Source organism: Mizuhopecten yessoensis, unplaced genomic scaffold, assembly GCF_002113885.1.
Source record: "Mizuhopecten yessoensis strain PY_sf001 unplaced genomic scaffold, ASM211388v2 scaffold9301, whole genome shotgun sequence".
Classification (NCBI taxonomy): domain Eukaryota; kingdom Metazoa; phylum Mollusca; class Bivalvia; order Pectinida; family Pectinidae; genus Mizuhopecten; species Mizuhopecten yessoensis.
The window spans coordinates 110,784-125,892 of record NW_018407979.1 but is presented as its reverse complement, the minus strand read 5'-3'; the positions used below and the strand labels follow the sequence as shown (position 1 = coordinate 125,892).

Sequence of the window (15,109 nt, the reverse complement as noted above, 5' to 3'; positions counted from 1 at the left end):
AAAAAGAAAAAAATATCCATCTTTCAAACAGTACTAAGTATTTCCCCTCCGCCCTGTAGATCAACTAGAAATGTTGTTTTGATGCAACAAAGTTAGGTGGGGTCGACATTTCGACATCGCAAGTTTTCCTCCCTTCTCCGTATATATGATCATATTTGGGGTGTCATTTTTACCGAAAATCAATCTAAACCCCCTAAACGTGTAAATTACTCAGAATACTTAGTATACTGTAGCTGTAACAAATTCTCAGGTCCCTGTGGTCTGGCCTATCATTATCCATCATACTTTAGCCTAATAGGCATTTTTTCATAGCTAGGCCTACATTAAAAGATATGCCAATATCAAAAGCGGAATAGTCATTGATAATCTGTACGGGTCTTACATGTCTCATCACTTCGGCAACGTCTTGGTGAATCACATTTTATCAAATACAGCTAGATCTATGTTGATTGAATGATTCTGTTATCTCTGTGATGCTGAAGCAGTATTTTATCATCTATATTTATTAACATTCTGTAATTCTGTTTTATCCATTCATGACAATGTTCCCATGTCACCTGAAAATAGATATACATACCTCTGTTTGTATACCAGAACAACAGATTACGACAAAATGTGGTTTCGATTTTTTATCTCCTTTGAAAATTCCGCCACTTTCCTCTGTGATGTCATGCGAGGTTCTATCATTCAAGAGCTTCGCATAAATAATCGTGTTTAAATCAAACATCTTTGTGATCCTATGTCATTTGAACTCTCCTTTTCGTGAAGGTAGGCTTAGTCAACGGTAAAAATAAAAAAAAAGGTGTTGATGCAAGAGAAGAGTGTTGAGCATGAAATCTAAGTAAACTTTCTGTGACATTTGCTACATTAACAACGAATGGTGATTTTACCAAATACTATCCCATGTCCAAGTCAATTTACCTCGTTTGGTTAAGATTTGAGATAACCGGGACCAAAGAGGGATTGGAATATATTCAGTATTTAGGTGAGTTCATAACCATGTAACGGCAAATTCCTGTATCGGATTATTGCGTATTTCCTTTAGATATAATGATGACAAAGCTGTTATTTTCATAAATAAATAAAGCAGACTTAATGCCTACAAATTATAATGCAATGTGATTACGCTGTTATGTATTAGACGGACTGTTTGATGCATCCCATGATGCAATGTACCGTTGAATTATTTCCTTATAAAAGAAGGAAATATTTACCAGGTTAACGTTAGGCACAAGGGTGAGGCACAACGGCGCATGTCGGTAATCACCATCATCATCTTCCTGGACAGGAGCTGATCTTAAGGGATGTACTGCTCCAGCGACATAGTGGCCATGTCTCGAACCGCCAGATAAAGTGTTTTTTTGTTATTTTTTTAAAACAATTTTAAAACTACTATCGTTGCCAGTAGTAATAATGAATAAAAACTGTTTAAAAACGAGGTTCTTTGTTCAGTCGTGATCTCAGTGGTGGTCTCAGTCGTGATCTCAGTGGTGATCTCAGTGGTGCCTCCCTGTGAGTTCCTCTAGTTGTAATAGGACTGGAAGCTCTATACTGTAGCTGCAGCCTTAGTCTCACTGGGGATGTTGTTCCAGGTAGTGATGGTACAGGAGAGGAAGGAGTTTTGGTAGGTGTCTGTCTTGACCTAGGCTGCTGCTAGTGGCTCCATGGGTCCTTGCATCTACCTGACGGATCTTTTGGCTGAACTCGACTTTCACAACATTATCGATGATTTTGTACAATAAAGTTGCCCTGGCCCTATAAATGACTTCTTCTGTAGAACTATACACTGGATATCAATCATATTTGATCAAAAGCATTCATGGGGGGCAGGGATTCAAAATTATACAAATGGTGTTGCTGACCCCCAGGAACCTGAGGGATTATTTGGCTATATTGCTTTAACCAGGTCTTCTCTGGAACAAAGATATGGATATCAACCATATTTGACTGGACCGTATAACCATATATACAATTGCTGAGTATAAAGAGAAGAGTGCTCATTTAAGAAGAGAAGGAAAGAAAGAGACGGAGAGATAGAAAGATAGCGAAGAAATGGCTTATATTTAGTGGAGAGTCGATGCAATGTCAGGTGGCAAGGAGTTCCAGTTAATGATTGTTCTTGGAAAGAGGGAATATTTATGTGCATGTGTTCTACATGAGAGAGTTTGTTATGTATTCTAGTGTGCATGTCCTGTCAGGTGGATTAGAGGGACATGGAGATCTTTTCTTATGTCAATTTTATTGTGTTAATTTGTATAGTGTAGTTAGCCACATGCATATCTTTCCTTCTATGTTGTCAGAATAAATCTTTGTGTCAAATGCAGGATTATTACCCATACACACCATTGGCCCAACCTGTTTAAGGGGGCAAGTGAATTCTAGGCGTTTTGATACATGGTAGTTTCAAATGGTAGTGTTGAGAAGTAAACATTTTTGGGTCACTCCCAAGGCATCTGACAGGCTACAGTCACTAGTCCTCCAGCACTGGGTCGAGGGTTTGAGGCCTAAGTGGGGCAGTCTCCAGGTACTGGTCATAGGTCGATAGTTTTTCTCGGGGTACTCCATCTTTCCTCCACCACCAAAACCTGGCACGTCCTTAAATGACCATATCTGTTGATAGGATGTAAAACACAAACAAACCAAACCAAACCAATCCTTGAAAGTAAATGTTCCTATCACATTTGGGAATATATAAAGGTATTTTTCATTCATATTAATTGTAGTTTATATATAAATGTTATTGTTTCCAGCTCCAGGTTATTCCCTGAATGAGGAGTCTGAACAAACGTGCAGGAAGACATATGCCGAGTCTTTATCTAGTTCTTCTTCCTCACAAGAGAGAGAGGACAACCCGCAGATAAAGGAAGACCTGATTAAAGAGTGCCAAGGGAACAGGAAGTTTGCTGATCTTACAATAGAGACGTATTATTATGGTAGGTGATTTAAATTAACATTTATTAATCAAGAACCTATAATTGTGAAGAGAAATGTGTATTTAAAATTCCTGTGCATTTTATTTTAAAATTCCTCTTATCTTTTTAAATGCCTTGCTTACCTAAAGAGATAACTTTCGATTTCCTTCCTTTTCTATTTATATTAAAAGTTCAAAAACCTCTCAATACAATACAACTGTTATCATTTGTCCAGCAAATGTTTGGGTAGGCAATATTACCTGTATATATCTTATGATTAGCTAATTGTCTGTATGTGTGATATGGAGATTAAGGCCAAAGTACGTTAACTTATTGTCTTCAAGCTCAGTTGTGCATTATTCGCAGAAACAGATAAATATGTTGTAACTGGAAGCAATTATTCAACACATTGTCATAGTTTGTTGTCAGATGCAGAAAGTAGAATGACAAGAATGAAAGTTTTGTTTCTGTATTTAACAGAAAATATGGAGGAAAACAAAGAGGAAAAGACCTATTTACATGCAAACAGAGGAAGGGAAGGATCAGACTCGCCTGATGTCCAGAAACAAATGGACAGAAAATCCAGTTCTAGGGAACCAGAACTGACGAGGTCCCGCGAGGGATCAGAGTCCTCCACAGCTTCAGTGAGTGGAGCTAACAAGATGGGACCAAAGGAGGCTTACTTCAGACCAATCCGGTCATACATGGACGAAGGACCAGGACCAGCACCCTCCCCACCAAGGTTATACGGGGAGGACGGTCCAGGTCCAGCCCCTTCTCCAACCGGTGGCTCTAATTCTCGGCCTGGCAGTGGCAGGAGGAGTCACAGCCCTTCTGCCCGTTACCCGGCAACCATCCATTTCTACTCCGGCAACCCTGCTGTGGAGTGCATCCAGGGGGTCTTGCATCTGTATAAGGACAAGTGAGTTATCCCCCTTTGTAATTGTCTCGTACATTGCTATTTTATGAAGTCAGCAACATTAATTCATTGCATGCATGTATGTACCAGTACTTACAAAGTTTTGAACCACAATATTGTAGATAAAGTTTTGAGATGCTTCATTATTACACAGTGATATCCTTTGTTACATCCTCATTCACCCCTGAAGCCACATTTGAACTCTTCCAATTCAAAGGTTGGAATAGTTCATTATGAAATTTCAGGGGTGAATGAGTTAAGGTAGAGAAAAGATCAAAAGGCTATTCCCTACCTTGAAGGTAAATCAAGATTAGACATAAAAAAAACAATTCCTGGAACAGAAAACAAAAATATTTGTCTAGACATATCAATAATTATATTTTAATATAGACTGACAGAAAAATATCAACTCTGAGGATAACATTTTAACTTCATCCTTGGGGGGAGATGTTCTTGCCTTCATCGCACAATTATTATGGAGATTTAATCTAACTCACATTTCTTCTGTGTTAAGGATCCCCGTACCACTGCCAAAACCGTTAAAGTATTTGGAAACTATTTTTTCCGGCATGACTATACATTTAATAAATCATTTCTGAAAGGCAGACCATACCTTGTGGGACTTTTATGAGAAATAATAGAGATAAAAATAAACAAAATGTAATCAGCATAAAAATAAAATCAGAGGGCTAGGCTGGGATTTGAACCCTGGACTTCAGATTGATACACTATCGCTCTAACTGATTGTGCTATCTGGTCAACAGGAGTGTCCTGGCCCAACTGTGTTACAGCTATATCAAATGGAAGTTAAGGGGAGGTTACTGCATACAGGAAAAGAACTAGTGCAGTGGGACAGGGATCCTTAAGTGTATTTTTAGAGTCTGATATTGAGAAAACAAGATTTGATTGCCGCTATTCTGCATGGACTTTATATATGTACTGTTGTTTGCAGTAAGCCGACACCTGTAAAGGGAGACCACCTCCGTAGTGAGCTAATCTGTATGCTGTCTGTTCCCGGGGGATACACAGTCCATGATCTCCTCAAGTTTACTGCTCCAGTCAGGTATAGTATAAATACAGTTGTCTAAACTATTAAAAAAATATCTTAAGACCCTAGTATTCTGATAGAAGTGATCAGTGCTTCCTTTTGTATAAAGATTCATGGAAGAACATGTTATTGAATTTTTGTATAGATTTGTTGTGTTATATAAACCTATTTTACAGGAATACTATATAACTAGAAATTTTTGCTGCAGTTTAATTTTTTGCTGTTTTTTTGTAATGAGGGTGACATTTATCAATACAGCGAACTTTTGTAAACAACATAATATAAATAGTAATTAAATGTGACAGGCAAATTAAATATTGGGTGAAAATGGATTTTACTGTCGAAGGGCAAAAATTTGACTGGACTAAAATTTCCCGGTGTACAGTATATTTTGTTATCACGTGAGCGGCCGAGCGGACGGGCATGCGAACGATGTCCGCTCGATATCTCAAGTAATTATTAACGGATTAACTTCAAACTTCACAACAAGGTTAATTACCATGAAACCCCAGACAAGTTCGATAACCGCCGTTATCCGACCATAATTTGTGGAGTTATGCCCCTTTATGGACTTGCCGAAACAGTGTCCGCTCGATATCTCGAGAAATTATTAACAGATTAACTTCAAACTTCACAACAAGGTTAATTACCATGAACCCTCAGACAAGTTCGATAACCGCCGTTATCCGACCATAATTTGTGGAGTTATGCCCCTTTATGGACTTGCCGAAACAGTGTCCGCTCGATATCTCGAGAAATTATTAACAGATTAACTTCAAACTTCACAACAAGGATAATTACCATGAAAGCTCGGACAAGTTCAATCATACAAACAACTGCTCATTCAATGTGTGACGGGCGTATTATATACCGCTCGCGGTAACCTTGTTTTTAATTGAATTCATGATATCAATGCAAAGTTTTGATAGTGTATGTATTCATTGTATTCATTGCCTGTGTTGATAGTGATATAATGAAACATTTAAATATTTTGTTCCATTTTAAGATTGCTAGACAGCTTCATGAAATCTTTTGTGAAAAATGCATTCTGAACTAAGGTTCAGTTTCTGTAACAAGGATTGTGATTGTCATAGGCACACTTTATATGTAACAAAGAACATGATTGGCTCATAAGCTCACCTGTTATGTAACAAAGAACATGATTGGCTCATAGGCAAACTTGATATGTAACAAAAAACATGATTGGCTCATAGACACACTTTAATGTAACAGAAAACATGATTTTCTCACATTCAAGCGGGTATAAATATTACTAAGTACAATTTACTTCCATGCTAAATGTAAAAGACCTTTGCTATGCCACAACCGATCATGTAAGGTGGAGGTTTTCTATATATTTTGTAATGTGTAGATAAAGGAATTCTAGCAATGACAGTAATTAGAATCTATTAATTCATTTCCAGTGAAGGTATTGAATACTTCAGGATTATAAGAGACCCTAGCCCAAACCAATTCATGGTGCTCGTCAAATTCAGAAGTCAGGTTGGTAATGTTTACAACATCTAAGTCTTTATACCTTCTGCCTTAAAATGACCTGGTATACACACCTTGTACTAATTGAAAAAAAATGTACAAAGATTCTAAGTTATAATCATTAGGTTCCCTAACTTGATTTACAATTCTTAAACTTACACTTTAATGGAGATTCTACAGGGCTAAGCATTACTTCCTAGGCCCTTTTGGGTTTGAAGAATGGACCCTTTCACTTCAAATTTTATGCAAACTTACCGATTCCTTTTGTTAGAATTTCCTATTAAATCTTTTTGTGTAGTATATTGATTTATCACAAAATGTACTGTGTTATCCAGTGAATATACCCATGTCATATTTTTTTGCGTATTAACCCATGTAATATGACCTATCAGTGCTGTGATTGGTTGTAAGTTTCAATTGTTTCAATTGTGACGTCACGCCTAGGACAAGTACATCACGTCACAAACTTACGCACTGGAGTCAAAATGGCTGCTTTTTCCATTTCAAGGTTGCATGAAAATTGCTGTTTTACGCAAATAAATTCCACAAATTTTGAGTATGTGATAAAAAGGATCTTACATTCGTTTTCATTTCAGATGAAATTTATGAAACTTGTCACAAATTTTTCATTTTAGCTTGCCAGGGGCTCGCTAAATTGAAAAATTCTTAGACTCGTTTCATAAATCTCATATGAAATGGAAACTTATGTAAGATCCTATATAACTGAGGTCTATGTGTTTACAGGACCAGGCGGACGAGTTCTTCACCACCTACAATAACTCTCCCTACAACTCTATAGAGCCAGACATCTGCCATCTCATCTACGTTGCCAGGGTCGAAACGGTGAAGGAATCGGAGGTAAGGCCAGACCAAAATATATTTGTTTCTAAGCAAAGTTTACAAAGGAAAGGTTGCCTGTGCCAAAAGACCTACTTATTATCAAGTTAAGAAATAGCCACTTCTGAAATTGAATTTTATTTTAAAAAATTGTTGAAATTTTAAACATATGTATAAAACATTGATGTTCAGGAAAAATGCAACTTTATTCCTTCATTATGATAAAACTGTTCTAAGCCCGGTTGCTCTTTCATTTTAAGTTCTTATCCATTGTTTTTGTTGGATTTGTAAAAATTTGAAATGTTGTTTATGACAGGGTGCGTGCTTGCCCACCCCAGGCGTCACTGAACTCCCCTGCTGTCCTGTCTGTCTGGAGAGAATGGTAATATCAATTTAAAGGAAATTTGTAATACTTTTTGTGGTCACTTAAGGGCAAAATAGCATACCTAATAATTGTACGATTGGTCATCCGATACATCAGAATATCTCACTTGGTAGTGACACTATAATGAAAAAAAATACAACGGGTAAGGATCCAGGTGTCAAATTTTTAAAAATATTTTTTCTACCAGCTAAAGCCAAAGATAGGTATTTTTATTTTAAAGAAAAATGTATGTTAATTATAAAGAGTTGTTTTACGCAAATGTTTTTGAAAAATTACATGTCTATTAACTTTTTATTATATGAAAGGTGATACTTTGAAAGTAATGAAAGGTCAAGAAAATTTGTGCCGTTTCATATGATTGATTAATCTGAGAAATACCTTTTAGTTAATGACCAGAAACTTGGTACCTACTTAATTCTAAATCAAGTGACATGACCTACATCATACCATGTTTTTGCTGGACCAGTCATGTTCGATTTGAGCAGGTTTTACTGTATACCTGATAATATTAACTCATTCACCCCTGAAGACATATATGAACTCTTCCAATTCAAAGGTTGGACTAGTTCATTTTGAAATTTCAGGGATGAATGAGTTGAGGACTATGATTATTGTTTTTTAGGACGAGTCTGTGGATGGGGTTCTGACCATTCTGTGCAACCATGCCTTCCACACAAAATGTCTGGAGCAGTGGGGAGATACCAGGTACCAATCGTACAATACAATGTGTAGATCTAAATAATCAAAATTTATATACAAGTACAAAGTTATGTACTGTGGAGTCAAAGATGTGGATAAACAAAAGTCATTGGCCAAAAATACAGTTCCATTAGCCCAACATTTTCTTATACCATGAAATATTTTTTTTTCATTTTTTTTTTCATCCACAAGTTCATAGGGCCATGAAAAATAATTGCAAGTTTGACATAAAACCATTCTCCGCATTCTCTCATAATCCACAAATTCATATACCCGCGAAATGGTGTTTTTGGGGGGGAAACCATGAAATTTGGACCCACGGAAATATCTGATTTCACAATAAAGAGAGTGACTTTTATATTTATAAATGTTGAATTCTGTACAATTATTGGGTATTGTTTAGTTAATCTTGGTTTGTTGTGAACCCAAGAAATTGGATATTCACAAAGGCCAATGGCTGAGGGGAATATCACTTTACTGGTTTAAGAAATAATTTCAAACCGTGAAAACCTAAAGAAAAATTGAGAGTTGTTTTAGCTATTAGTTTTCAGTAATTTGTGCATCTTTGTCAATAAGATTTGTTAAGAGGCAAACGTCTGTTACACAACCAGACCTTGAAGTTGTTTTATCCCGAAAATTAGACGTCCATGTGGTGTCGTCTGCCATTGTTTACTGCCTGACATACAACACTTCTGATTTCTGATTTGTCTAGGTAACTGAATTGTATCTTTGACTTCTCACTTAGGTGTTTGAGTTACAGGTCAAGATTTTGTAAAACCTTGGTTGCGGCCAAGTGTGTAGGCACAGTAATAGTATATTTGTTTTCCCCAGTTGTCCTCTGTGTAGGTACAGTAATAGTGTATTTGTTGTTTTCCCCAGTTGTCCTCTGTGTAGGTACAGTAATAGTGCATTTGTTGTTTTCCCCAGTTGTCCTGTGTGAAGGTACAGTAGTAGTATATTTGTTTTTCCCCAGTTGTCCTCTGCGTAGGTACAGTAATAGTATATTTGTTGTTTTCCCCAGTTGTCCTGTGTGAAGGTACAGTAATAGTGTATTTGTTGTTTTCCCCAGTTGTCCTGTGTGTAGGTACAGTAATGGTATATTTTTTCCCCCAAGTTGTCCTGTGTGAAGGTACAGTAATAGTATATTTGTTTTGTCCCCTATGCAGTTGTCCTGTGTGAAGGTACAGTAATAGTATATTTATTTTTTCCCCTGTTGTCCTGTGTGAAGGTACAGTAGTAGTATATTTGTTTTTCCCCAGTTGTCCTCTGCGTAGGTACAGTAATAGTATATTTGTTTTTCCCCAGTTATCCTGTGTGTAGGTACAGTAACAGTATATTTGTTTTTTCCCCCAGTTGTCCTGTGTGTAATTACAGTAATTGTATATTTGTTTTCCCCCTAGTTGTCCTGTGTGTAAGTACAGTAACAGTATATTTGTTTTTTCCCCAGTTGTCCTGTGTGAAGGGACAGTAATAGTATATTTGTTTTTCCCCAGTTGTCCTGTGTGAAGGTACAGTAATAGTATATTTGTTGTTTTCCTCAGTTGTCCTCTGTGTAGGTACAGTAATAGTATATTTGTTTTTTCCCCAGTTGTCCTGTGTGAAGGTACAGTAATAGTATATTTGTTTTTCCCCAGTTGTCCTGTGTGAAGGAACAGTAATAGTTTATGTGTTTTGTCCCCCCTGCAGTTGTCCTGTGTGTAGGAACAGTAATGGTATATTTTTTTCCCCCCAGTTGTCCTGTGTGAAGGTACAGTAGTAGTATATTTGTTTTTCCCCAGTTGTCCTGTGTGTAGGTACAGTAATAGTATATTTGTTGTTTTCCCCAGTTTTCCACTGTGTAGGTACAGTAACAGTATATATGTTTTTTTCCCCAGTTGTCTGGTGTGTAGGTACAGTAACAGTATATATGTTTTTCCCCAGTTGTCTGGTTTTGAGGTACAGTAATAGTATACATGTTTTTTCCCCAGTTGTCTGGTGTGTAGGTACAGTAACAGTATATATGTTTTTTCCCCAGTTGTCCTGTGTGTAGGTACAGTAACAGTATATATGTTTTTTCCCCAGTTGTCCTGTGTGAAGGTACAGTAATAGTATACATGTTTTTTCCCCAGTTGTCTGGTGTGTAGGTACAGTAACAGTATATATGTTTTTTCCCCAGTTGTCCTGTGTGTAGGTACAGTAACAGTATATATGTTTTTTCCCCAGTTGTCCTGTGTGTAGGTACAGTAACAGTATATATGTTTTTTCCCCAGTTGTCCGGTGTGTAGGTACAGTAACAGTATATATGTTTTTTCCCCAGTTGTCCTGTGTGTAGGTACAGTAACAGTATATATGTTTTTTCCCCAGTTGTCCGGTGTGTAGGTACAGTAACAGTATATATGTTTTTTCCCCAGTTGTCCGGTGTGTAGGTACAGTAACAGTATATATGTTTTTTCCCCAGTTGTCCGGTGTGTAGGTACAGTAACAGTATATATGTTTTTTCCCCAGTTGTCCGGTGTGTAGGTACAGTAACAGTATATATGTTTTTTCCCCAGTTGTCCTGTGTGTAGGTACAGTAACAGTATATATGTTTTTTCCCCAGTTGTCCGGTGTGTAGGTACAGTAACAGTATATATGTTTTTTCCCCAGTTGTCCGGTGTGTAGGTACAGTAACAGTATATATGTTTTTTCCCCAGTTGTCCGGTGTGTAGGTACAGTAACAGTATATATGTTTTTTCCCCAGTTGTCCGGTGTGTAGGTACAGTAACAGTATATATGTTTTTTCCCCAGTTGTCCGGTGTGTAGGTACAGTAACAGTATATATGTTTTTTCCCCAGTTGTCCTGTGTGTAGGTACAGTAACAGTATATATGTTTTTTCCCCAGTTGTCCGGTGTGTAGGTACAGTAACAGTATATATGTTTTTTCCCCAGTTGTCCGGTGTGTAGGTACAGTAACAGTATATATGTTTTTTCCCCAGTTGTCCGGTGTGTAGGTACAGTAACAGTATATATGTTTTTTCCCCAGTTGTCCGGTGTGTAGGTACAGTAACAGTATATATGTTTTTCCCCCAGTTGTCCGGTGTGTAGGTACAGTAACAGTATATATGTTTTTTCCCCAGTTGTCCGGTGTGTAGGTACAGTAACAGTATATATGTTTTTTCCCCAGTTGTCCGGTGTGTAGGTACAGTAATAGTATATATGTGTTTTCCCCAGTTGTCCTGTGTGTAGGTACAGTAACAGTATATATGTTGTTTTCCCCAGTTGTCCTGTGTGAAGGTACAGTAATAGTTTGTGTTTTGTCCCTCCTGCAGTTGTCCTGTGTGAAGGTACAGTAATAGTTTATTTGTTTTCCCCCCAGTTGTCTGGTGTGAAGGTACAGTAACAGTATATATGTTTTTTCCCCAGTTGTCCTGTGTGTTGGTACAGTAATAGTATATATGTTTTTTCCCCAGTTGTCCTGTGTGTAGGTACAATAATAGTATATCTGTTTTTTCCCCAGTTGTCCGGTTTGTAGGTACAGTAACAGTATATCTGTTTTTTCCCCAGTTGTCCGGTGTGTAGGTACAGTAACAGTATATTTGTTTTTTCCCCAGTTGTCCTGTGTGAAGGTACAGTAATAGTATACATGTTTTTTCCCCAGTTGTCCTGTGTGTAGGTACAGTAACAGTATATTTGTTTTTCCCCAGTTGTCCTGTGTGTAGGTACAGTAACAGTATATATGTTTTCCCCCCAGTTGTCGGGTGTGTAGGTACAGTAACAGTATATATGTTCTCCCCCAGTTGTCCTGTGTGTAGGTACAGTAACAGTATATATGTTTTTTCCCCAGTTGTCCGGTGTGAAGGTACAGTAACAGTATATATTGTTTTCCCCCAGTTGTCCTGTGTGTAGGTACAGTAACAGTATATATGTTTTTTCCCCAGTTGTCCGGTGTGAAGGTACAGTAACAGTATATATGTTTTTCCCCCAGTTGTCCTGTGTGTAGGTACAGTAACAGTATATATGTTTTTTCCCCAGTTGTCCGGTGTGAAGGTACAGTAACAGTATATATGTTTTGTCCCCTATGCAGTTGTCCGGTGTGAAGGTACAGTAATAGTTTATGTGTTTGTCCCCCCTGCAGATGTCCTGTGTGTAGGTACAGTAACAGTATATTTGTTTTTTTTCCCAGTTGTCCTGTGTGAAGGTACAGTAATAGTGTATTTGTTGTTTTCCCCAGTTGTCCGGTGTGAAGGTACAGTAACAGTATATCTGTTTTTCCCCCAGTTGTCCGGTGTGTAGGTACAGGAACAGTATATATGTTTTTCCCCCAGGTGTCCTGTGTGTAGGTACAGTCACGTTGTCCGGTGTGAAGGTACAGTAATAGTGTATTTGTTGTTTTCCCCAGTTGTCCTGTGTGGAGGTACAGTAACAGTATATATTGTGAAGGAACAGTAATAGTTTATGTGTTTGTCCCCCCTGCAGATGTCCTGTGTGTAGGTACAGTCACGTTGTCCGGTGTGAAGGTACAGTAACAGTATATATGGTTTTCCCCAGTTGTCCTGTGTGGAGGTACAGTAACAGTATATATCTGTGTGTAGGTACAGTAACAGTATTTTTGTTTTTCCCCAGTTGTCCGGTGTGTAGGGACAGCAACAGTATATATGTTTTTTCCCCAGTTTTCCTGTGTGAAGGTACAGTAATAATATATATGTTTTTTCCCCAGTTGACAGGTGTGTAGGTACAGTAACAGTCTATTTGTTTTTTTTCCCAGTTGTCCTGTGTGAAGGTACAGTAATAATATATATGTTTTTTCCCCAGTTTTCCTGTGTGAAGGTACAGTAATAATATATATGTTTTTTCCCCAGTTGTCTGGTGTGTAGGTACAGTAACAGTCTATTTGTTTTTTTTCCCAGTTGTCCTGTGAGAAGGTACAGTAATAGTATATATGTATTTTCCCCAGTTGTCCTGTGTTAGTACAGTAATTGTATATTTGTTTTTTCCCCAGTTGTCCTGTGTGTAGGTACAGTCACGTTGTCCGGTGTGAAGGTACAGTAATAGTGTATTTGTTGTTTTCCCCAGTTGTCCTGTGTGGAGGTACAGTAACAGTATATATCTGTGTGTAGGTACAGTAACAGTATTTTTGTTTTTCCCCAGTTGTCCTGTGTAAAGGTACAGTAACAGTATATCTGTTTTTTCCCCAGTTGTCCGGTGTGAAGGTATAGTAATAGTTTATGTGTTTGTCCCCCCTGCAGATGTCCTGTGTGTAGGTACAGTAGTACCTGTTGTTGTATAATACATTAGCCCTGTCCTGTGTGTAGGTACAGTCACGTTGTCCGGTGTGAAGGTACAGTAACAGTATATCTGTTTTTCCCCCAGTTGTCCGGTGTGTAGGGACAGCAACAGTATATATGTTTTTTCCCAGTTGTCCGGTGTGTAGGTACAGGAACAGTATATATGTTTTTCCCCCAGTAGTCAGGTGTGTAGGTACAGTAACAGTCTATTTGTTTTTTTTCCCAGTTGTCCTGTGTGAAGGTACAGTAACAGTATATATCTGTGTGTAGGTACAGTAACAGTCTATTTGTTTTTTTTCCCAGTTGTCCTGTGAGAAGGTACAGTAATAGTATATATGTATTTTCCCCAGTTGCCCTGTGTGTAGGTACAGTAACGTTGTCCGGTGTGAAGGTACAGTAACAGTATATATCTGTGTGTAGGTACAGTAACAGTCTATTTGTTTTTTTTCCCAGTTGTCCTGTGAGAAGGTACAGTAATAGTATATATGTTTTTCCCCAATTGTCCGGTGTGTAGGTACAGTAATAGTATATATGTTTTTCCCCAATTGTCCGGTGTGTAGGTACAGGAACAGTATATATGTTTTTCCCCCAGTTGTCTGGTGTGTAGGTACAGTAACAGTATATATGTTTTTTCCCCAGTTGACAGGTGTGTAGGTACAGTAACAGTATATATGTTTTTACCCAGTTGTCCGGTGTGTAGGTACAGTAACAGTATATATGTTTTTCCCCCAGTTGTCAGGTGTGTAGGTACTGTAGGAACAGTAACAGTATATATGTTTTTTCCCCAGTTGTCCGGTGTGTAGGGACAGTAACAGTATATATGTTTTTCCCCCAGTTGTCCGGTGTGTAGGAACAGTAACAGTATGTATGTTTTTCCTTCAGTTGTCCGGTGTGTAGGTACATTCAGACGTGTGTAGGTACAGTAACAGTATATATGTTTTCCCCCCAGTTGTCCGGTGTGTAGGTACAGTAACAGTATATATGTTTTCCCCCCAGTTGTCCGGTGTGTAGGTACAGTAACAGTATGTATGTTTTTCCTTCAGTTGTCCGGTGTGTAGGTACATTCAGACGTGTGTAGGTACAGTAACAGTATATATGTTTTTTCCCCAGTTGACAGGTGTGTAGGTACAGTAACAGTATATATGTTTTTACCCAGTTGTCCGGTGTGTAGGTACAGTAATAGTATATATGTTTTTCCCCCAGTTGTCAGGTGTGTAGGTACAGTAACAGTATATATGTTTTCCCCCCAGTTGTCCGGTGTGTAGGTACAGTAACAGTATATTTGTTTTTCCCCAGTTGTCCGGTGTGTAGGTACAGTAACAGTATATATGTTTTTTCCCCAGTTGTCCGGTGTGTAGGTACAGTAACAGTATGTATGTTTTTCCTTCAGTTGTCCGGTGTGTAGGTACAGTCAGACACCCGAGGAGTCGGCCAACCACAGATGCATGAAGTGTTCTTCACAAGAGGTAGGTGACATGATCAGTAATGTTCCTGATGTATGTAGGTAGCTTACCACAGGATCATAATGACACGATCAAACAAAGGATCTGGAATTTTTCATAGGAGGTAAGC

The 15,109-nt window shown here is 38.0% G+C and overlaps 2 protein-coding genes across 2 annotated transcripts in view; one reads left to right on the top strand and one right to left on the bottom strand.

The window, feature by feature from the left end:
* The window catches only part of LOC110457733 (DNA excision repair protein ERCC-6-like), a 46,730-nt gene extending 46,054 nt beyond the window's left edge, over window positions 1-676 (bottom strand). Inside the window, exon 1 of the mRNA XM_021509118.1 lies at window positions 578-676. The gene's annotated coding sequence lies outside the window, so the exon portion shown is untranslated. The remainder of the gene's footprint in view (window positions 1-577) is intronic.
* An 83-nt stretch (window positions 677-759) lies between these two features.
* LOC110457726 (BRCA1-associated protein-like) overlaps window positions 760-15,109 on the top strand; it is a 46,323-nt gene continuing 31,973 nt past the window's right edge. Inside the window, exons 1-9 of the mRNA XM_021509108.1 lie at window positions 760-985; window positions 2,751-2,933; window positions 3,393-3,834; window positions 4,784-4,894; window positions 6,304-6,382; window positions 7,118-7,231; window positions 7,527-7,592; window positions 8,218-8,300; window positions 14,928-15,003. Coding sequence (XP_021364783.1) covers window positions 904-985; window positions 2,751-2,933; window positions 3,393-3,834; window positions 4,784-4,894; window positions 6,304-6,382; window positions 7,118-7,231; window positions 7,527-7,592; window positions 8,218-8,300; window positions 14,928-15,003 — 1,236 coding nt within the window. The 5' untranslated portion in view covers window positions 760-903. The remainder of the gene's footprint in view (window positions 986-2,750; window positions 2,934-3,392; window positions 3,835-4,783; window positions 4,895-6,303; window positions 6,383-7,117; window positions 7,232-7,526; window positions 7,593-8,217; window positions 8,301-14,927; window positions 15,004-15,109) is intronic.